The sequence below is a fragment of the Homarus americanus genome, unplaced genomic scaffold (genome assembly GCF_018991925.1).
Source record: "Homarus americanus isolate GMGI-L3 unplaced genomic scaffold, GMGI_Hamer_2.0 scaffold24260, whole genome shotgun sequence".
NCBI classification, from domain to species: domain Eukaryota; kingdom Metazoa; phylum Arthropoda; class Malacostraca; order Decapoda; family Nephropidae; genus Homarus; species Homarus americanus.
In genome coordinates, this window is record NW_024721079.1 from 12,091,977 (window position 1) to 12,115,202 (window position 23,226).

General features: G+C 44.1%; 1 protein-coding gene across 2 annotated transcripts in view; it reads right to left on the reverse strand.

Moving 5' to 3' along the window:
• Positions 1–7,499: 7,499 nt before the first annotated feature.
• The window catches only part of LOC121861591 (substance-K receptor-like), a 28,627-nt gene continuing 12,900 nt past the window's right edge, over positions 7,500–23,226 (reverse strand). Inside the window, exons 4-8 of one of the 2 annotated variants that reach the window (XM_042359475.1) lie at positions 14,029–14,203; positions 13,702–13,859; positions 10,314–10,451; positions 9,708–9,811; positions 7,500–8,386 (exon numbers count right to left, since the gene is read on the reverse strand). In XM_042359475.1, the coding sequence (XP_042215409.1) occupies positions 8,119–8,386; positions 9,708–9,811; positions 10,314–10,451; positions 13,702–13,859; positions 14,029–14,203 (843 nt within the window). In that variant the 3' untranslated portion in view covers positions 7,500–8,118. The remainder of the gene's footprint in view (positions 8,387–9,707; positions 9,812–10,313; positions 10,452–13,701; positions 13,860–14,028; positions 14,204–23,226) is intronic. The other variant, XM_042359477.1, reaches the window with a different exon arrangement.

Genomic DNA, 23,226 nt, shown 5'->3' on the forward strand with positions numbered 1-23,226 from the left:
TAAAAAGACTTACGTATGCTGTATGTATGAATCGACTTAATGTTTACACAAATATAAAATACCAGAGGAAAAATTCATGCAGGAACATAAAACCCCCACCTAGCTAATATGTACTGTACACAGGTCCAAGTCGCTAGTAATACAATCTCACATGTAACACACATACAAGTACAGAGAGAAAGAGAGAGAGAGAGAGAGAGAGAGGGTCTCTGAATGAGGCAGGGTGTGTCATACGGAGGCGAATTTTTTTTTGAGTTTGAAAAATCGGCCCATGGTATTAATGATGTAGTTCTATGTGCAGAATCATGTGATATCTTCAGATTTGAAAAGTTTTCATTTTTGCTAGGTAAATTTTAACTTGAAATCTTATGAAAATTCAGTATTCCCACCCTTTTACCAACACCACTAAATAGCTTATTTAAAGTAAAGTAAATGTATCAGGTTAATTTATTAGGATGAAAATGATCCAGAATAGTGAAACGAATGATCTTGACACATTTATTAAATTTAATATTCCTTTAGAAAACAAAATCATCAAATACAAAAACCGGTTTTACTACTACGACCCGGTGTTGCTGCACACCATAGAGAACATGTCTTTCTTGCTTCTGTTTCTACTCATCACCTCCCTGCTGACCACCTGAGCTCGGATGTAGCCTTCCCTCCTCTCCTGGCTGTACGTGACTGCTGGCCTCGCTCACTTGCTGTACACAACGCTCTATACTCTGGGTGTGCGAGGGCCAGGCAGGGACATGCATGGGGTTGTCCAGGAAAGCTCTGACTTGAACATTGGTGAGGCTGCAGGTAGAGGGGCTCACTGCCAGCCTGGATGTTATCCAGATCTATGAGATCAGTGAGGGTCTTGGCACCTAGATTGACTTCAGGAGTCTTCCTGACCCTGAAGGAATCGTCACCAACTGATTCGTCATGCCCAGATCCTCTCATAAGTCTCATATCCAAGATCTTTTTGACTGCCACTCTTCTCTCCTCCTCATCCTTACTGCAGAGCATTGTCTGCAGAACTGCCTCAGGATGAGCATACCAGGAAGATCTCCTCACAGTCTGCTCCACAATCTGAACAACCTTCCTTGGCTGACTCCTCAGGAGCTCAAGCTGGAAGAGAACATGCCTCGGACCTTCGGAGAACGATGACTTGACTTTGGTGTTGAACCAATTTGGCAAGTAGACACTCACGATGAATTGGACAATAAGTCTCAGGTTGTGAAGCTGGTTCCCTTTCAGTTTATGATGAGCGACCCAAATTCTGCAGAACCTGAGAGCCGTTGTGACCCACCTAGAATGTGAGACTGGACCTATCTGCAGGTAAGCAAGTCTATCAGGCATGACCCCAGTTTTGATGGCACTGCAAATCATGTAACCATAGTACTGGTCAGTACTCAGGTCGTCAACATACAGTATGTGCAAGCTCAAATTTGCGGAGGGCCAACTGTGATTTTTTCAAAGCCGATTTATTTCTAACTCAGTGGCAGAGTCCAGCATCTTGCCAAGAGGACCAGACCATCTGTTGTTTGAAAGAGTCTTGCCATCCAGCTCCTGGATCAGATGTCTGAGTGGCAACTCGTTGGTGTGGAGGTCACAAACAATCCAGACCAGCTTCCTCCCAATCTTCCGCTCTATCCACTGTATGACCCCCCTTGCCACCCTGTGTTCGTGTTGGTGCTGTCCCCTCCAATGGCCTGCAGGGTCTGGTCTACGTTCCTCTCTCTGAGCCAGTTCACAATGTTATCTGCCACTATCTCAGCTGGTTTCCTGATGTCATCTTTCTCTGGAGTGAAATGCCACAAATACTTCCCTCCTGGTTCACTGCAGCAGGAGTAGTGTTCCTCCTTCACCATGGCAGGGAACAACTTGTCAGAATCTCCAACTTTCATGAACACTTTAGTGTCATCCCTTCTCCCATCAAGAACAAACAATTGATTCCATTTCTCTTATCCCCTTATCAAACTCCTCTTCTAGGTTACTGACAAGTTTCTCCTGAGCTCTCCTTACTTTGTTATGATCTATCACCAGGTGAACATCATCAGGTTATCAAACCACCGTCAATCCAGGCAGCTGTTGCTATCTCTGCAGTTTCTTCTGAGACCAGTGTGGTGTCGCATGCTGGCCAGAGCTATGCTCGGGATATCTTTCCTATTTCGAATCTTATGCCTGGAAGGTTTGGGATCATTATTTTCTGGGTTGGGGACAAAGTCACCATTCTCCTGGTCAGCACTCGGATCAGCCATGGGGAAGTCATTAAACTCTGAATCAGCTTGACTCCAATCATCGGCCTTTTTTACCTCACCCTGGGCCTTCTCAAGTCTCTTTTCCTCGGCAACTCTTCTCCTCTTCTGTCTCTCTGTGGCAGCCACCTGTCTCTTGGACTCCGGAATATCTTGGCTAGAAATCATGAGAGCCCCTATACTGCCAGTCTTCTCTCTCTGTGCTTTGACAAATGCCAGTTCGATCACAGGAATCTTCAGTTCACGCTTGCAAATACAGGAGATGTGGGCCTCGGATTTACAGTCACGATCGCATCCAAACTCAGGACAGAGAACAATTGGGCACTTGCAAGTATTATGTCAAATAACTGGTCCAGTTGCTTGGCAAAGCTGTCCTTAATGCAAGTTTTCCTCTCCCAAGAGAGATATCTCTTGCCTTTTCCCAACTGGCTAGCAGTCTCTCACTAATCTTCTTCTGACTTGTTATGACTGGAGGCTTGAACTGAGCGTTAGCCAGAGTGTACTGTGCCAAGACAGCTTTGGTCATATCACTGGCAATGTCTTTGTTTGTGTAAGTTCTTTGGTTCTTTTCACTGATTTGCCTGATTAAAACACCGTATCTCAAAGCATCTCTCAATGTAGGCAACTCCGACTTCAGGAGCTCTCTCCCAGACCCAAGATAGTGACTGAGATGGCTGGATTTTTGGTTCCTCGTCCTGACACAAGCAGCCATCGCAAATATTATCAACTTATAAATGCATCAGAATCTGAAACAGAAAAAATATTGTTAGTTGGGTTGTTAAAGAATGAAGTCAGAAAGCAATGTTCACTATTTAATTGTAATGCACTAATGCAGCTGTACGTTAGATTTTCGATAAATTTCACGCTAAAATTTACCTAGCAAAAGGTTGCAAAATATTGAAACTGAAATTATTTTCTGTTTATATACACTAAAATCTACCAAAAAAGTGATGGGCCATTAGTTTTAGCTGATCTTCCCTCCTATGACACACCCTACTGTTGTAACCCATTAACAAATGTGGATCCAGGTGATCGCCTATCCGTTATCTCTCATGTATCCGCGTCTCTCCAATATGCAGTACCTTTTCTCGTAACAATAGGAACGAGACGACTGCTGTAAGTAACAAACTCATTTGCAAATTAGGTCCTCGAGATCTTCAGCTGTGACCCTGACATGAGTGTGATGTTCTGTACTTTAACTAGTGATGATGCCTTGCCAAACGAGTAAACCTCGTACAAGAAAGATCGTATTCGAAGAATTTGACAAGAGGAGGGGAGGCAAATGTGTCACGTCCTTGCTATATTGACCGAGACCCAAACCTGCCACATAGACAATATCTTTTGTCACCCTCAGAATTTTCCGTTTTCTCTCGTGTTCAATGTCCTGATAAAATATCGAGTAACTCGCCAATTTAGTCAATATAATTTTAGATGATGATTTTTGAGCTTGTAATTATTTGAAGTGGTTGAATTATATTAGTTTAGGCTAATGTGGGGGATTTCACAGCCGACGAGCTACAGTGTATTTGTTTTGATGTTTAAATTCTTACTATATTTTCAACAGTGAGTTCTGATATAATAATATTTTTTTATGGAAATTGCTTTTATTTGGTTGATAATTAGGCGCCTAGGCAAGCACTACTTTGCCTTTCTCGACGTGATACGGCGGTACATAGCCAATCACCCCTGATTGACGCCAGCACGGTCAGCACCCAGTCGCCAGTGATGTTTATAAGCCACACAGATCGGGTAGCTGCTCTCGCATCCATAAAAATCTTCAAATTACACCATATAACAGTAAATTCTTTCTGTTTTATATGACGGGGGTCCGGAGGGTTGAGCCTCATGGCTAGGAAGTTAGATAAGGTTAGATAGTTTTTTTTTGGTTAGGTTGATGAGGTCTTCTAACAACGCTTCTGCTGCTTGTTTTTTCTTATTAACTATGGCTGGGTTAGGCTTAATTAGAAATAAACACTTTTTAACACATTTTCTATAACTACGACAGCATCCACTATAAAACAGTGAAATTGCTGCGTTTTTATATTCGTTTTCTATGAAATCGTAAATAATTACCCTAGTTTACCCCTGTATTTATATTTATCAACCATTTACTGTTTATGGACTGGGTTTAGATAACAGCGCCACTGTGTATGAAATTTAATGTGGACATAAGTAAAATACTTAGTCTTGGAGATGTAAACAAAGAAACTAGATATCAGGTGAACTTTGATTTTATAGTCTTTATCCGACTGTGAGAAAGATTTAGGACTAATGATAAGTAAGAATCTTAAATCAAGTAAAAAATGTGTATTTGCTCGAAACAAGGCTAACAACGTACTTGGGTTCATACAAAGGAGTGTTAGTTACAAGACTAGCGAGGTTATCCTAAAACTATATCTTGCGCTTGTGAGACCTCACTTGGATTACGCAGTTCAGTTCTGGTCACCGTACTACAGAATGGATATAGAATCCCTTGAAAGAATTCAGAGAAGAATGACAAAACTAATCCAGGGCATTAGGAACCTTGAGTACAGAGACAGGTTAAAGCATCTTAATTTGCACTCCGAGAGATGTAGAGTGAGGGGCGATAGCGGGCGTGTGCTGCGCGCGGCCACCGCCCCAACATATCAACTGCTATTTCCCCCTCCCACTTTTCTTCCCGTTTCTATGCTTTACGTCTCTCTCTCCTTTCCTTTCCCTGTGCAAAGTCATATGCCACTTTACTTCATTATCATCATGAGGGGCGATATGATCGAGGTGTAAAATGGAAGTCAGGGCTAAACAAAGGTGATATAACAAAGATACTCAAACTATCCAACCAGGAGCGAACTCGTAGCAATGGTTTTAAATTAAACAAATTTAGATTTAGGTGCAAGATAGGTAAACACTGGTTTGAAAATAGAGTAGTTGATGAGTAGAACAAGTTATCAAACATCATCATTAACTCGAATACGCTGGATAGCTTCAAACATAGGTTGGATGGATATATGAGCGATAGGGGTTGGGTGTAAACAGGACTGCCCAGTCTGGGCTAATAGGCCCGCTGCACTTTCATCCATTTTTATGTATGTATGTATGTATGTATGTATGTATGTATGCATGTATAAAGCAGGGGGACCTCTTCTTACCAGCCGTCTCCACGCTCTCCTGGAGAATCTATGAGAAAAGTAGGAAATCCCCCAAGCTCTTAAAGACGCCTCCATCGTCAACATCTATAAGAACAAGGGAGACAGGTCAGACTGTGGCAACTACCGCGGGATCTCACTGCTGTCTGTAGATGGCCAGATTATTGCCCGAGTCCTCCTAAACAGACTTCTTCCTGAGGCGAAAAACTTCCTCTCAGAATCTCAATGTGGCTTTCGACCATCACGTGGCACCACTGACATGATCTTTGCTGCCCGTCAGATACAGGAAAAGTGCAGAGAACAGCGTCATGACCTGTACATGGTTTATCATCGACCTAACCAAGACCTTCGACTCGGTCAACTGGGAAGCCCTCTGTGGACTCTCAGCCGTTATGGCTGCCCCCCAAAATTCATCGCCATTGTCAGGTAACTCCACGATGGCATGAACAGCAGTGTCCTGCACAATGGCACCCAGCCTGAGTTCTTCCCCATCCAAACGGGGGTAAAACAAGGGTGTGTACTGGCACCAACTCTCTTTTCCATTTTCTTGGATGCCCTCTTTACTCGTGCCAGTGCCAATTTAGCCGGCGGGGTGGACATCGAGTACCGGATGAAGGGTCTCTTCAACATAAGATGACTCCAGGCAAGAGCAAAGGTGTCGGCAGTTTCCATTCCTGAACTTCAGTATGCAGACGACCTCATCCTTGTCGCTTACACTGAACACGACCTACAGGAGATCCTGAACACCTATGCAAATGCATATGCACACTTCGTCCTTGAGGTTAATGTACCCAAGACTCAGATTCTCTTTCAACCTGCCCCTGGTTCAGACACACCTCCACCATCCATCCATCTAAACGGTACTACCCTTTCTAATGTTACCCACTTTCGGTATCTCGGGTCCCACCTGTCCAACACCGCGGACATCGATGAAGAGATTCAGCATTGGATCAGATGTGAATCTCAAGCCTTTGGCAGACTCTGAAACCGTGTCTTCAGCTGTAGGGAGCTGAAATTATCTACAAAGTTACACGTATATCGAGCAGTGGTCCTCCCCACTCTGGTATATGGCGGCGAGACATGGGTCACATACAGGAAGCACCTCAAGGTACTTGAAAACTTTCATCAATGTAATCTACGTTCCATTCTCCGAGTTCGCTGGGAAGACAAGAGAACAAATGCCAGTATTCTTATTGACACCAACTGTAGGAGCATCAAGGCTACCATTATCCATGACATGAACAACTACGCTGGACTGGCCATGCTACCAGCTTGGACGACAGTAGACTGCCAAAGCGGCTACTTTACAGTCACCTAAAGAATAGTAAAAGTATCGCCGCCGGGCAACTGAAAAAGGTATAAGGATAGTCTTAAGACAAACCCGAAATAGTGCCAAATCCACCCCCTCACCTGGGAGACGATTACTCCACACAGTAACGCTTGGAGGAGCACCACACGAGGTGTCAATACTTTCGAGTTATCCTGACTGCAAACCATATCATTGTATCATATAGCTGGATGATCGTCATACTCGAGTCTGTCTGTCTGTCTGTCTGTGCCTATGTCTGTGTCTCTGCCTTCTGTCTGTCTGTAAGGTTAGGTTGTACAACATGTAACATCCTGTCCCTCACAAATCAGGACATCCCTGGTATCTATTATTGTGATGTTGGTCACAAGGTTCGAGTTCCTCTACCCAGCTTTTTTTGACCAGAACTGTCATGGGAACCCGCTAGTTTTGCCCTGAGATCTAATAAGGGAGGGCACGATGACATGCGAGGGCTGATGATGTTATACTATGCTGAAATATGTTATATGATCATTTTTTCATCACTTATCAGATTATGTTATATTAGATAAGTTTTTTCAGGTTATGTATTGTCAGGTTATTTTATATTTCATTAGATTATGCTATGTTGTTAGGTTAGGTTAGTTTAGGTCAGTTTAGGTCTTAATTAAAAAAACCGAAAATCAGTGCTAAATATCCAAGATGGTGGGCAAGTCGTACAACAGTGGATGGAACCGTAAGCACAAGGCTGCCCTGAGGTTACAAACCTGTCGAAGGAGATGTACTCAAGTGTCTTTTAAATCCACACTCTCAAAATTCTTCTGAATGGTCTAGTAACTAGCTGTATTGCGACTACACTTTATTGTAAATATTTAGTGTAAAATAGTCATAACATATTTGGTTGATCGATTGTGAATATATAAAAAAATATAGTAAACACTCATTGTATTTTTGTTAGATCAACAAAACCGCACAGCACCGCCAACAATTGTAGTCTACTTCAACTTATAAACAAAAGGTGAAATATAAATGAATAAAACATTAATATTCAGTATAAACATAACATCTAGTGAACTCACATCATGCAAAATTACGTTTTATATACATAATAATCAACCCCTACAACTATACTATATACAATAAACAAGGTGGCCTTGTTTACGTATTCAACAACTCAAAACAACATCCAGATTTCCCTTAAACTTGAACTGAGGCCAAACAACAAGAGAATCTAATCACCAAACAATTCATAATAGTAATATATACAATAGAATGATATATGTTTACATATTCATGTTGTAGAAAAAAGAATAGCACATTTTCAGTACAGTACAGTACAGTACAGTACAGTACAGTATATTGTAGTGGTCGAGACAGTTAATCATAAGCTCATGACACTGTTTGAATTTACCTTAAGTCTCACAAGATTCTCTGTGAGTTAAGGTCACTGGTGCTTCTTGACCTCTCACAAGACTCTTTCTGAATCTAGGTCACTAGTGCTTTCCTCCTCTATGACTTGGGTGATGAGGTGACCTAGAGCTCCTTGGCTCATAATAGAGGTCTTCTTACTGGGTAAATCTTTGACATATTCTTCGTCAGTCCTCCTGCCAGGTCCTCCAGCCATGGTCAACCTCTCTTGTGGCTGCTGCGTCCCCTGGATCACGTCCTCTTCCTCGGCCCGGGTGGTGGGTCTCTCACGTATGGCTTGACGACGACGAAATTTGAACAAAGATCTAAAAGGTTAGGTTGGGGTAGGTTAGGTTAGATTTGATTAAGATATGGAAAATGAATTTGGATCAGGTTGAATTAACCTAGATTAGGTGATATTAGATTAGGTTTGGTTTAGTTAGATTTAGTCAAGTTAGAGTGGGTTAGATTAGGATGCATGGGATTAAGTTAAATTAGATTAGATTAGATTACTTCGGGTTAGTAGAGGTTAATTTAGATTACGTTAGGTTCAATTAGTGTAGCTTCGATTAGGTTAGACTGAGATTACTAGAGCAAGTTTTCTCACTGTTAATGTGATATCGTCAGGCATAAAGTTGGAAAAACTAACTCAAGAAACAGTGAAATTTGCATAGTGAACCTAGATATAAATCTGAGCAATTGCTTATTAATTCAAATATGAGATAGGAGTTATTCACCCGTGAACCTATCGACCAATCAACGTGCAATCCATGACCCTACACTACAATAATCATTTTCGGGCTGTCTTTACCAATCCTCCAAGAGCTTACAGAAATTCTCTCCAGGGAACCACAGCATTATCAAAAGAGGCTTCAGTTCCTCGACTCAGCTAATGGTCATGCATTCCCCTGAGGGGCATGGGATGGGAGGTCTGTAACTCTATGTCACGGAGCTTTGAGGAACTCACTGAAACAGACCATAAGATAAACGTCGAAAGGGCCACCAACTGGTGTATGCACTACCTCAGCTATCCAGAGAGGCTAGAACGCCTGCAACTGCTTAGCTTATACTATAGGCGGGCAAGGGATGGCTTAATAGAAGTATATAAACATCTCAGAGGGCACTACTCAGCTGAGTGTTCATACCTGGAGCTGGCGCATGCCCGCCTCTCTAGAGGTCACAGGTTAAGGGTGAAGTAAACTGTCAAGGCCAACTTTTCGGAGTGAAAGTTGTGAACTCTTGGAACAATCTGCCAGAGAGCGTTACGGCGGAAACGAGTGTGAGCTCATTCAGGACCAGATTTGACCATCACTGGCGCAGGTACAGATACATTCTGGAGCCACTACATGGACATTACTTGCCAACAGTGCGTAACAGAGATCTAACTGACCGCCCAAGCGGCTAATGAGCCAATCAGGGGCGAAGAGGATAAAATAAAGTTTAACGAACAGGTGTTAAAGATAATGGGGACCAAGATAGTGAGAAGAACAACACGGTGATCTGAGCAATCTATCAAGGAGTGATGAAACACACAGTGGCCTGAAGAACTTATCAGAGAATAAGGGATTTCACCACAGGATTCCATTATACAACGAATTAGAGGGAAGAGAAAAAACATCTGCGTCAGACAGACGGGGTGCGACTTACCGTCTACTGGGAGAAGCAGCTCTGGGGCGTCCGTTGTGTTGTGTAGACCGCACTGACCACATGAAGCCACGATTCCCTTGGCCAGGAGTCAACACAAACAGCGACTGTCGAGAGAGACGGTCCTTCTTAACACGAACAGCAGTATTAATTATCTAGGTAAAATATTATCTTTCCTTGCGTGGCCATATTTTTCCATCTATCCTTCAAGAAGAAAAGCCTTAATGGTTAACCTAATGATTCGATTCCCCAGCTTATATCATCTGTAGATTAACCACTCTAACGCAAAGCTAATCAAACTTAATCTCATTTAAACTAACCTAACTCCTTCAGGCAGTGTAAGGGTTGTTAATTTTCAGATAAAATAAGCTAGGGAGGAGAATCTTCAGGTAGTCCGTTTTAATTAAAAATTCTTTCAAATACGTTTCCGGAAATCAAAATCCTAACTTCGAATTTTGGGAATCGTTTGTGACTGAAGATATTTACAAAATTTCTTGCAAATGATTTAATGGAGAATGGTAAATATGGCAACGTAAGGAAACTCCGTTTTACATTTTCTCAACTAAAAAAAGGAAATAAATTAGACAAATGGGCGAGGCAGAGGTTTACCTTTCTCTTGAAGATCCAGGGGAAAGTGACCCTAAAGGCTCTCCTGAATGTCTGGTGCATGAGGGCGTACACGATGCAGTTAACAGCAGGGTTGACGTAGATCATGTACTGCGACGCCGTCAGGAGATTGTTGTACGTCTGGCAGCGGCAGTTGGGTGTGTACGTAAGAAATAGGAACATCAGTGGAGTGGCCACACACCAAAATTAGAGACAACAGCAGTAATTAAAGAACTTACAAAGGATGTTTGTTTTTAATGCTCAAAGAACTGTAAATATTATCTTGAAATATTTATTCACGATCAGCCTGACGAGCAACACCTAGGTTATACATCTCCCCCCCCTCCCCCCCCCCGGAACCTTTTCTGAGTGAGTGACGAGAAGTTTTCCAACGAAATAACATTTACAGAGATAAAACTTCACATCCATTCGCCAATATCCCATGATTATTGTAAAATACGTCGTGACAAGAGGATACATCATGGAGTCACGAGAAAAAAGTATCAAGTTATTGGAATGAGAGACAACACAACGCTCTAAGTCTGCCATTTGCCATGTTTGTTACATACACTTTCACAAGGAAATCCGAGGAAAATAAAAATAAAAATGTGCTCACGGGAAGGAGTAATAACTGAAGAATCTACATTAATAGACTGACGTTATTCTGTCTCTTGATGGAAGTCACGCGACTGGCCTGACTCATTAAGATACAAGAACGCAGACACTACGCTGAATATCATAACTAGTAAAGTTACCCATTTGATCGATAAATATATACCCAAGACCAAACCAAGTGCTTCTAGGAATACGAGGGGATCCCTACACATGAACCATGCGGCGGTCGACAAAATTAAGAAGAAAACCCAGAAATTCAAGACGTGGGTTGGGTCAAACGATGAGCAAGACAGGAGGATGTATGCAAGAGCCAGAAACCAAGCAAAGATAGAGTGTAGAAGGGCTGAAAAGGAGTTCCAGAGGCTGGTTGCAAGCGAGGTCAAGTCAAACCCAAAGGCGTTTAACCGCTATGCAAAGTCGAAATTGAAAACGCGAGTAGGAGTATTAGACCTGAGGCTGGTGGATGGTAGTTACGCAGATTCTGACCATGCTAACTCTGAGGCATTGAACAGCTTCTTTTCCTCAGTGTTCACAAGAGAGGATGCAACTAACCTTCTTGCGTTTGAAGACAGACGGTTCGACACAGCACTGACCCACATTGTGTTCACAGAAGAGAAGAAGAGATTATTAGAAATAAACTGTCAAGGCTAAAGGTCCATAAGAGTCCCGGCCCTGACATGGTACATCCTAGAGTGCTAAGAGAGTTGTGCAACGAGCTTGCAGAGCCCCTGAAGATCCTGTTTTGTAAATGCCTGGATGAACAAATGGTCCCCAGTGAATGGAAAGTGGCTTATGTGAGTCCTATCTTCAAGAAGGGCGAGCGTCACTCCACGAACAACTATAGACCGGTGAGCCTGACCAGCATAATATGTAAAGTACTTGAGAGTATTATCAGAGATGCAACAATGGAACATCTAATACGAAACAACCTTGTAAAGGATTGCCAACACGGTTTTATGCCGAGGCGCTCCTGCTTAACACAACTGCTCATGGTATTGGATATTTGGACCCATATTCTGGAAAGGGGAGGTAATATCGACAATATTTACCTAGATTTTGCCATGGCTTTCGACAATGTACCCCATGAAAGGCTGAAAATCAAACTGGATGGGTACGGAATTCGGGGAAATGTCCTAGCGTGGATAGAAGACTGTCTACGTGACCGCAAGCAGTGTGTGGTGATTAATGGTACGAAATCGTCATCCTGTCACAAGTGGGGTACCACAGAGCAGTGGATTGGGCCCGCTGTTGTTTGTTTGTTTCATAAATGACATGCCTGACGTTGTACACTCCTCCATACAAATGTTTGCTGATGACGCTAAGTTATTTCGGGAAATTAAGAACCAAGCGGACTGTGAAGAGCTGCAGAAGGACCTCTGTGGGCTCCAGGAATGGTCGAAGAAATGGCTGCTGAGATTCAATGTCACGAAGTGTAAGAGGATGCACCTGGGGCGTACCAACGGTAAGGAGGCGTATCATATATCCCAACGGGATGAAGAAACTGCACTAGTTGAGACTGAATGTGAGAAGAACCTAGGTGTGTATGTTGACAATGAGCTGAAGTTCTCGGGCCATTGCGAGAAGGTAAACCAGGCAAATAAATTATTGGGTCTTATAAGAAGGTCGTTCAGATATCTAGACGGTCCGTCCCTCGTAACGATCTTCAAGAGTGAAGTGCTTCCCTATCTGGAGTACTGTCACCCCGTCTGGTCCCCGAGATATGCTAGGGACTGTCAGTTGGTTGAAAATGTCCAAAGGAGGGCCACCAGACTGGTGCCTACACTTCGGCACCTCAGCTACCCTGAGAGATTGGAGCGCCTGAACTTGCCTAGCTTATACTACAGACGGGCAAGGGGCGACCTAGTTGAGGTGTATAAGTATCTCAGGGGGCACTACTCAGTCGAGTTTCCTTACTTGGAGCTGGCGGACGCTCAAGATTGAAGAAGCCGCAAGTCCAGAAAACTGTGAGGGCAAACTTTTTCGGGGTGAGGGTTATAAACTCTTGGAACAATCTACCAGAGAGAGTTGTAACGGCACCGAGTGTGAGGTCTTTCAAGACAAGACGACCAACACTGGAGCGGGTTCAGGTACATTCAGGAGCCGGTGCATGCCCAGTATTTGCCAACAGTGCGTGACAGAGACGTGGCCGATCGCTCGGGCGGCTAGGGAGCCGATCTTTTGGTGAAGAAGATAAATGAAAAGGAAAAGTAATCAGAGACGTGACCGATCGCCCAAGCGGCTAACGAGCCGATCAGTGGCGAAGAGGATAAAAGTAAAAATAAAAGACAAATATCCAGACCATAACAATGATTTGATTTAAAAACTGTTAACTTATTGTTCAGTTTTTGAACAAGTGGGGACAGATATATCCAACAAAACACAGCTCTTTTAGGTTTTTCGTAGTAGTTAAGAAGTTCATTGGTAATTTCAGAAAAGGGCCGAATTGAAAGACTTCGAAGGCCGCATGTGGCCCTGAGGCCACAGTTTGCACAGACATGTCTTACATGATACAACACTTGATGAAGTACGAACACCCTCTTCAAGGATATTCTACTAGTAGTACTCAACCAAGCACGCACCACTAGAAGTATTACTTAGCCAAGGACGCACTACTGGAGGCAGCATTTACTCAAGGACACGCTAGAGGCGGTACTTAGCCAAGGACACTATTAGAAACAACAATTAGCCAAGGACACAGTACCTGAGGTGGCATTTACCCCAGGACATACCCAAAGAGGTGCCACTCAGCCGAAGAAAGATACTGTCACTCACTCACCTTCTGGAGCTCGGGTTTGAGGGCGCCTTGTTGGTTGATGAAGTGGTCTCGGGCCAACTGGGTGACCTGGAAGGGCATCCAACACACGATGAAGAGGATCACTATCACGAACATCATCCTTACTACCCTCTTCTTCAGATGCAGGATGGCCGGGTGCTCTGTTGTTTACCAAGGAAGACGCTATATTAGTATTATCCTGTCTTCTTATTCTTGATAGACGTTGCTAACTGTTTTTGGACCTACAGGACTGACTGTGGTCTTAGAGTATACAAGTCACTGTCTGTGAATACAGATAAATGACTGTTTGAACTACCTTACAAAGCTCACCTCGTCCTCTGACCCTGTTGGTGTATTTGCTGAAGTTGACGAAGATGATGGAGTAGGAGATTACCATGATGGTGAGGGGCAGAATGTTGAGGGCGACCACCACCACAATCCACCAAGTGAGGATCATCTCACTCTCTTCACACGTCCGCTCCGTTAAGTCTTTCCACCTGTGTACCTGCAGGAGTTTGGGTTACTGTATTCTCATAGGGGTTGGCTGTGTTGTGTATACTGCCAAGTTGTCAGGGGTTTATTACGAACTAGATTTTTCATGGTTGAACAGAAGCAGAGGCGGACCTGGGCTCTGTCTGGAGCCGTGACATTTCATTAAGAGTTGGGTCCATTCCACGCCACTAGTACTGATAGTTTGGGGCCCATTCCGCCCCACTAGTATTAATAGTCATCTATGACCTATACATTTGTTACCAGGTTTACCTATTTTTGAGAAGAATCACTCAATCATCTGGTCATTACCTAATACGTCACCTACGAGACCGTGGTAATAACATCCCATCCTATCCCCCTGTGCACGTATCGTTGGTACAAATGCCACAATGAATCGGAACAGTTGTCACACGAAAACATTAATGGCATTGTTTCCCATACATAAAATTATAGATTTTCTTTAGTCGGATAAAGAACATTCGCATTTCATTCCCAATTAATTTACCGAAAAGAAATAGTTATCGATACAGGATTCGACAACTTTAGGCTCGAGGCTAAAGGTACGGTAGTCCCCAACTGAGAAATCAGAAAAAATTTTGATAATAGGGTAGATTAGGCTATAAACTTTCTTTTCGTATCTGTGTGTACTGTTCCTGTCCTTCGGCAGCTCAAGGTACGCAAAGTTAAAAAATTGTCTCCCTTACCTTAATGTAACCAGAACTTCTTGAAGTACCACTTCAGGATAAAGGAAAAGGTATGTACAATATGTGGTATTTCTGGATGTTTGTGCCAACTACTGAAAGAACAAAAATGACTGCTCGTTTATTAAATTACCTGACATGGTTTTTCCGAATTATAGCCGCGTTCTATACTACCGTACATGTGATTACCTCATTTTCGTTACGGATCAATAAAATGTTCAACCACTTTTTTCTTTTGAATTTTCTCCCAAAATTGTTATGAAATAACAACTGAAAGAATCTAATGCGAGCGACAAAACTATCTTCCCTCGACTACATATGAACAGTTGGTATGCCTGACTGGGTAGCACGATTCATCTGGGAAGCCCTGAGCCTTTATCCGCAACATGAAGCATATCACGAATCCAAACTTCCAAAAGTGGTAAATGTGGTAAAATTATATATTTTACAGTCATGATATAAGCACACCAGGGATGCTCTGGAAACTCAGGATCACAGTCTCCAGGCCGCCAACTGTTTCAAGTTTCACAGGAAGGCTCGAGCGACACATTAATCCAAAACTGGGTAGATAGTTTTGTCCCTCAATGTACACTGATGCCTTATGCAACATCGTAATATTCCTGTCAAGCTGAAAAAAAATAAAATGTAACATTACGAATTTCTCTTTCACATTAATAAAACAAATAATATTAAACAGGTTAACTCCTTCAGTTTAAATTATTTTACTTTCTACAAGAGAATTTTTTAACACCCTGATGATCAAAATTTATCTTAGGCAAATTACAATTAAATTTCTAGTCCAGTTTTGCATTTGTTTGTGTCGTTTTCTGCAAATTATTCGATGTTTCGTAATTGTAAGCAGTTAACAAAATTTAAATCTTAAATACGTTGTTGGTAACATTGTCGTGGATCTCTCCCCTACAATTGCGTAGCCGCATTCCAATGCGACAGTATCCTAGCAACCAGCGAGCTGCTCAGGGGGGGTCGCCACCTGCGACGTTTGCCCTAGCAACGGAGTCAAGCAACCGGCGAGTTCCCACGGGTTTACTTCCGGCTGCTTTGTATATAAGCTCTCAGTCTCTCCATTGAGATGGATGGGGCGCTTGTGGTAGAAGCGGTACCGCTCTTGCCTCGCAAGCAAGATGTCACGGGTTCGATTCCCAGGCAAGCGGAAGTTGTTTGGACACTCTTCCTAGCCCCCTTGGTCCCTGTTCACCTAGCAGTGAAGTAGGTACCTGTTGTAAATCGAAAGGTTGCGAATTCGTATTCAGGGAAAGTTGTTGGAGCTTCTAAATTTGAACTTGAATTGAGATGGATTCTACCCTACGTTCCTGAACACACAACACCTCCTCCAAGCAAGCTCCTTGCTGTCCTCCAGCTCTCATTCAACCTGGAGGACAGCAACACGCAACATCTCCTCTATCGCACAGATACCTCCTCAAGCACGCTACTCACTGAACGTGTCTCTTGAGCAAGCTTCTCACCACACGGCATCTCCAGCACCAGACTGTCTTGTATATAATATATTTTATATAGGAAAACCACCACCTAGAGTTTCCATCCATCCATCCTGAGTGCTAGACAACATAACATCACGTAACCCTACAAATGGTGACCCCGGGAGATTCGCACTCACACAGGATGGAGGACGGACGGATCTCTCTACCGACTTTCAACCACAACGTCGAGGACTGGTTAGATCATGTGGAAGCAATCCTCATCGGCTCACAAGCTACTGGCAAACAGAAATACGTCGCCCTGATCTGTTCCCTGCACACAGAAGTCGCCATACAAGTTGCAAAAGTCATCACCAACCCTCAACTGACAACAAATTCGCCGCTCTACAAGATGCTCTCAAGAGGTGTTACCAGCGGCCTCACACCAGTCTCCTGCAAGACCTATCCGGCTTCTCCCTCGGCAACTCCACGTCTGCACGTCTCTGGGACGAGATGCAAAGACTGAACTCCCGCCACACAGACAGGCTTCCTGACACTATCCTGCGCCAGCTTCACACTCAGAAGCTCCCTGCAGAAGTTCGTCTCGTCCTCTCGGCATTGGACTACACTACTACCTCGGCGACCTATCCAGCCACGGCAGACAGAGTATTCCACGAATACACTGCTGTGTGCCATGCTGCCGCAAACCACTCAGTGGTCACACCTCCACTTAGCCCCGGTTTCGTCAACCTGATCAACGCTCCTCAGAGAAGTAGCACTCCACCAGACAAGCAAGACGTCAGGGACCTGTTGCAAACTTTGAACCACAAGATGGACACCATTGAAGAGCTCTGCTCCTCCATGCCTGCTTCATCTCCTGTTCCTGCCCCACGCACTGTGTCCTACCGACCCCAACACCCCCGTCCTGCCCCAGACCCCGCCGCCAGCCTCCAGCACAATGTACCTACCTTCTGTTGGTAATATCAACGTTTTGGCGCTAAAGCTAGACGCTGTGAGGCTCCCTGCAACTACACGGTGAAGCAACATCGACGGAGACTGGTAGACGCCATAACCTCCGACACTATCAAGCAGCACATCACACTCCTTACTTCTGACCTTGACCACTTCACTCCTGCTGCCCGTCACGACCTACTACAAACACTACGTCAGGCGGTTTCTGCATTCAAGGCTACTGCCCCTCGCCAGCCTTCCCACCGCCCTGAACACATTCATCCCGCACCTCCTCCGCCAGTCTACCCACCATTGCCACTTAGAGCACCACCTCGCCCACAACATTTCTGCATACCCTCTTTATATCCTGAGGTACCTACTGCTCCTGACGACCCCGCAGCCGGCCCTAATGACCCAGATACCCCACCCGGCACCCCTGTACCTGCCGCAAGAGAAGCACCACATTCCTCGCCAGTACAACCTTCTATTATCAACAACCCTCCTTCTCCCTCTGCTTCTCCCACAGATCTCGTGCCTCCAGACAGAGTCGTCACCCGCAGTGGCCGACTGATCCACACCCCTGCCCGTTATGTCTCTCATGTGGGATACAACCCTGCCGACAACAAGTCTCCTACAGGGACCAGAGGGGAGGGGAGTATTGTAGTGGATCTCTCCCCTACAGCTGCGTAGCCGCATTCCAATGCGACAGTATCCTAGCAACCAGCGAGCTGCTCACGGGGGGGGGTGGGGAGAGGGGTCGCCACCTGCGACGTTTGCCCTAGCAACGGAGTCAAGCAACCGGCGAGTTCCCACAGGTTTACTTCCGGCTGCTGTGTATATAAGCTCTCAGTCTCTCCATTGAGATGGATTCTGCCCTACGTTCCTGAACACGCAACACCTCCTCCAAGCAAGCTCCTCGCTGTCCTCCAGCTCTCATTCAACCTGGAGGACAGCAACACGCAACACCTCCTCTAACGAAGCTCTTGCACAGATACCTCCTCAAGCACGCTACTCACTGAACGTGTCTCTTGAGCAAGCTTCTCACCACACGGCATCTCCAGCACCAGACTGGTGTAGTGATGGGTTGTCAGACCACAGCTTACATCTCAGAAACAGTCCTCTTTACCCGACATTAGGGAGGTCAAGTGTAGGGTAACTCTCACGGCTGACCAAGGGTTATAAATCAGCCAGGCTCCCCTCCCATGTCACACATGTAAGGGGGCACCGGCCGGCTCTCTCCCAATATACACAATGGCCCCACCTGATGACTTCTCCAGAAGATACAACTTATAGTCTCTGAAAAAGTCCAGACCTGACCTCACATTGGCCAGGTCAAATGTAAGGAGACCCTTCGCCCCCCCCCACCCCCCCGACCAGCTCAACCTGACGGCTCGCCTCCCAATATATAGGACGTCCTAGTCCTCCCTCAGGGAGAGACGAGAGAGATACCCGGAGACAGAGAGCCAGAGAGGGACAGAGAGAGAGTGTGGAATGTGACGAGGAAGGGCCAGCGTCTACACCACGGGTCCTGCTCGAGAGAAGTCAGGGGCCGGAGGCAAGCCGCCTCGGGTTGCCTGCAGTCGCCTCCGGTCAGGACCGAGACTTCCCTCCGGCGCCCAGCTAAGCAGTCTCCCATAGAGGCAACCCAGGACCACCTGCTAGGCCTCCCCCAGGTCACGTGAGTGTTTGTCAGAGCTTTCCATGGGATGAGTTACTTACGTGGGAAGTGTATTCATTTCATGTTCGTGTCCGAGAATCAGAGTGTCTAGTAACGTAATATGATGTCCTAGTAACGTAAATATAATGTCCTAGTAACGTCAATAGAAGGTGTTATTAATGTGTCCATGTCATGTTCGTAATTAATAAAGAGTTGTAACGAAGCGGTGTTTGAGAAGTCGCCCTTAAGACGTAATAGATGTGTATTGACATATAAGATACGATAAGTGTATTGACAGTGTAAATAACTATCACGGCCACGCTACCAAAATCTTTCTCTCTTTTATACTCTTATACTATCAATATTCTACCTATATGTCATCTTCTTCAGGTGAGATTTGTCTCATTACACTGGCTTGTATATAATATATTTTATACAAGAAAACCACCACCTAGAGTTTCCATCCATCCACCCTGAGTGCTAGATAACATAACATCACGTAACCCTACAACATTAATTTTAATACTCTAATTTCTAACCTCGACATTACACAAGACATGGAAATGTAAATGACTTTAATATTTAACAAAAAAAAGAATTTTAAATTGTCATTACAATGAGGCGCCTTAAATGTTCCCCAAATTTTTCTAATAACAAATTATGTCGACAGTTGACCGTGGTGATAACGCCTCGAGAAACCCAAAATGTATTTTCGAATAATGAGGCCAGACAGTTAACGTTTCCATGGAATTATAAAAAAAATAACAATTACTGTACTTGTCTGTCTTAACTCGACAGACTCGCCATTGTTACAGCCAATTCAAAAGTTTTTATTTTTCCTAAATTGAATCCATCCTCCGTAAACTCATTGTAACCGACCGGGTGCACATATGCTACTGAAACATCATGTCCTGAATATTTACCCGTTTCATTACAGGTCCAATATATATATATATATATATATATATATATATATATATATATATATATATATATATATATATATGCGCGTGAGGTGCGCTGATATATGCTGATAACCACAAGGAAAGAAAACACAAGTTCGTGTTTCTTCTTTCATCACACACACACACACACACACACACACACACACACACACACACACACACACACACACACACACACACACACACACACACACACACACACACACACACACACACACACACACACACACACACACACACACACACACACACACACACACACACACACACACACACACACACACACACACACACACACACACACACACACACACACACACACACACACACACACACACACACACACACACACACACACACACACACACACACACACACACACACACACACACACACACACACACACACACACACACACACACACACACACACACACACACACACACACACACACACACACACACACACACATACATACATACATACATACATACATACATACATACATACATACAGTATAAATACATTCTATCATGACATGTGGAGAGGGAGGGTGGTATGGAAACAACAGGCACCAGTCACCATGTAACGTTGCCCTTCAAGTTTAACTGTTACTTGGTGTATGAAAAAACCAGGTCCAAACATTACAAAGGAGATTAAGACGGGATGCGGGAGGAAATGAGGAGTATGCATTGGCCTGATTTACTAAGAAATAAGAACGCAGACACTATGCTGAATATCATAGCCAGTAAAAGTAAGCCACGGTCGACAAAGTTAAAAAGAAAACTCAGGAATCAGAGACGTGGGTTAGGACAAAAGATGAGTAGGACAGGAGGATGTATGTCAAATCCAGGAACCAAGCAAAGTCAGAGTGTATAAGGGCTGAAAAAGAGTTACAGAGGCGGATTGCAAGCGAGGTCAAATCAAACCCAAAGGCGTTTTACCGCTAAGCAAAGTCGAAATTAAAAACGCGAGAAGGTGTATCGGACCAGAGGCTTGAAGATGGCAGTTATGCAGAATCTGACTTAGATAAGGCAGAGGCGTTGAACAAATTATTTTCCTCGGTGTTCACAAGAGAGGATGTGAACAATCTTCTTGCGTTTGCGGAAATACGGTTTGACACAGTGCTGATCTCCATTATGTTCTCAGAGGAGGGTATAAGAAATAAACTGTCAAAGCTTAAGATTCACAAGAGTCCCGGCCCTGATATGGTACATACCAGAGTGTTAAGAGAACTGTATAACCAGCTTGCGGAGCTCCTTAAGATCCTGTCCTGCAAAGGCCTGTATGAGCAAAATATCCCCCATGACTGGGAAATGGTTTATGTACAGTAAGTCCTCGACTCAAGAAGGGCGATCGTCACTCTATGAATAATTATAGACCAGTGAGACTGACCAGCATAGTGTGCAAAGTACTAGAGAGTATCATAAGAGATGCCATGATGGAACATCTACTACGAAACAACCCTGTAAAGGACTTCCGACACGGTTTTATGCCGGGACGATCCTGGTTAACACAAATTACTGAAGGTACTAGATGTTTGAACTCAAATTATAGAACAAGGCGGAAATACCCAAAGGGATTAGAACGCCTGCAAATGCCTAGCTTATACTACAGACTGGCAAGGGGCGACCAAATCGAAGTTAAAAGGGGAGGCTGGACGGGTAAAGCCAGTGTCTGACGAAAACTCAAACGAGTGGAAGGTTGCGAGTAGTGGGAAGACGAAGCTGGTGGTGAATAAGTACACCAAGGATACGACAACAACGACAACAACAGCTACGTGTACCAACCCATTCAGTCCCTTGATAGACGAATTGGACGTTAGTACAGTCAGGGACAGAGATGACAAGGAAGGTATAAAAACTTTAATTGTTGGTGACTCACAGGTAAGGTACATGGACAGGGCCTTTTGTGGTAAAAACAAAAATAGGATGAGGGTGTGTTTGCCAGGAGCTGGGGTGGGGCATATAATTGACAGGATGGACAATATCTTGTCTGGTAATGGGAACAAACCCATTATCTGCCTCAGTGCAGGAAGCAATGATGTTGGCCGGTGTAGGAACGAGGAGCTTCTTGATAAGTTCAAGGCAGATATAGATCGTATTAGGACTAAGGGAGGGATCCCTATCATATGTGGTGTCCTGCCTAGAAGGAGAGTTAGCAGTGAATGGTTGTCAAGGGCAGTTGGTGTCAACGACCGTCTTGACAGATATTGAAAGTCAATATCAGTCCCATTCATTGACAACCGGGACGACTTCTATGGCAGAAGGGACCTTTATGCTAGGGATGGGGTGCACCTGTCTAGGGATGGAGTAGCACCCTGGCTGGGGCTCTAGAGGGGGCAGTTCAAAAGATATCGAAGTCTTTAAACTGCTAGAACAAATGAGCACGGGGATGGAGAAGACTGCAGTGGGAGCGGGTAAACAAAGTGAAAGATTACAGGGAAATAGTGTTAGGAATCATGACAAAACTAAATTAGACAGGGAGTTTAAAACTAAACGCGGTAAGGGGAGGACTCAGAACACGACTAACTTAAGTGTATACTACGCGAACAGTAGAAGTATGAGAAACAAAATGGATGATATTACGGCCTTGGTATGTACCGAAAAAATCGATATAATAGCATTCACTGAAACATGGATCAACCTAGACACACGTGAGTTACCAGTCGAATACCAAATTGCGGGTTACAAACTGTTCCATACCGATAGGCAGACCAGGAAAGGAGGCGGAGTAGCAATCTATGTTAGGAATAATCTGAAGTGTGAAATAAATAAGGAAATAAAAACTGAGCGGAATACAGAAACAATTTGGATAGAATTAATTGACGGTAGGGAAAAATTAATCACAGGAGTAATATATAGACCTCCCAATCTTGATAGAGTCAATGAGCGACTTATCTGGGATGAAATGCGCAGGGCTTCCATACACAACAAAGTCTGTATAGTAGGCGACTTTAACCTTGGCCAAATAGATTGGACTGACCTTACAGGTAACTCAGAATCAGAGGATTTTCTCGAGACGATCCAGGACTGTTTTCTAAGTCAACATATAACCGAACCCACACGGGGTAATAATATACTCGATTTAGTTCTGTCAAACAGAGAAAACCTCATTAGCAGTGTCGAGGTAGGGAACGAACTTGCAAACAGCGATCACAAAGAAATTAGATTCCAGTTAGATTTTCAGGGCAGACGTAAGGAAAATTCCACTAAAGTACCAGATTTCAGAAGGGCGAACTTTGACAGTTTAAAGAGGCAGCTGAGAGAGGGGGTGTCGTGCTTGGCCGTGAACCTGACAGATGACATACCCGATAACGAGATCTG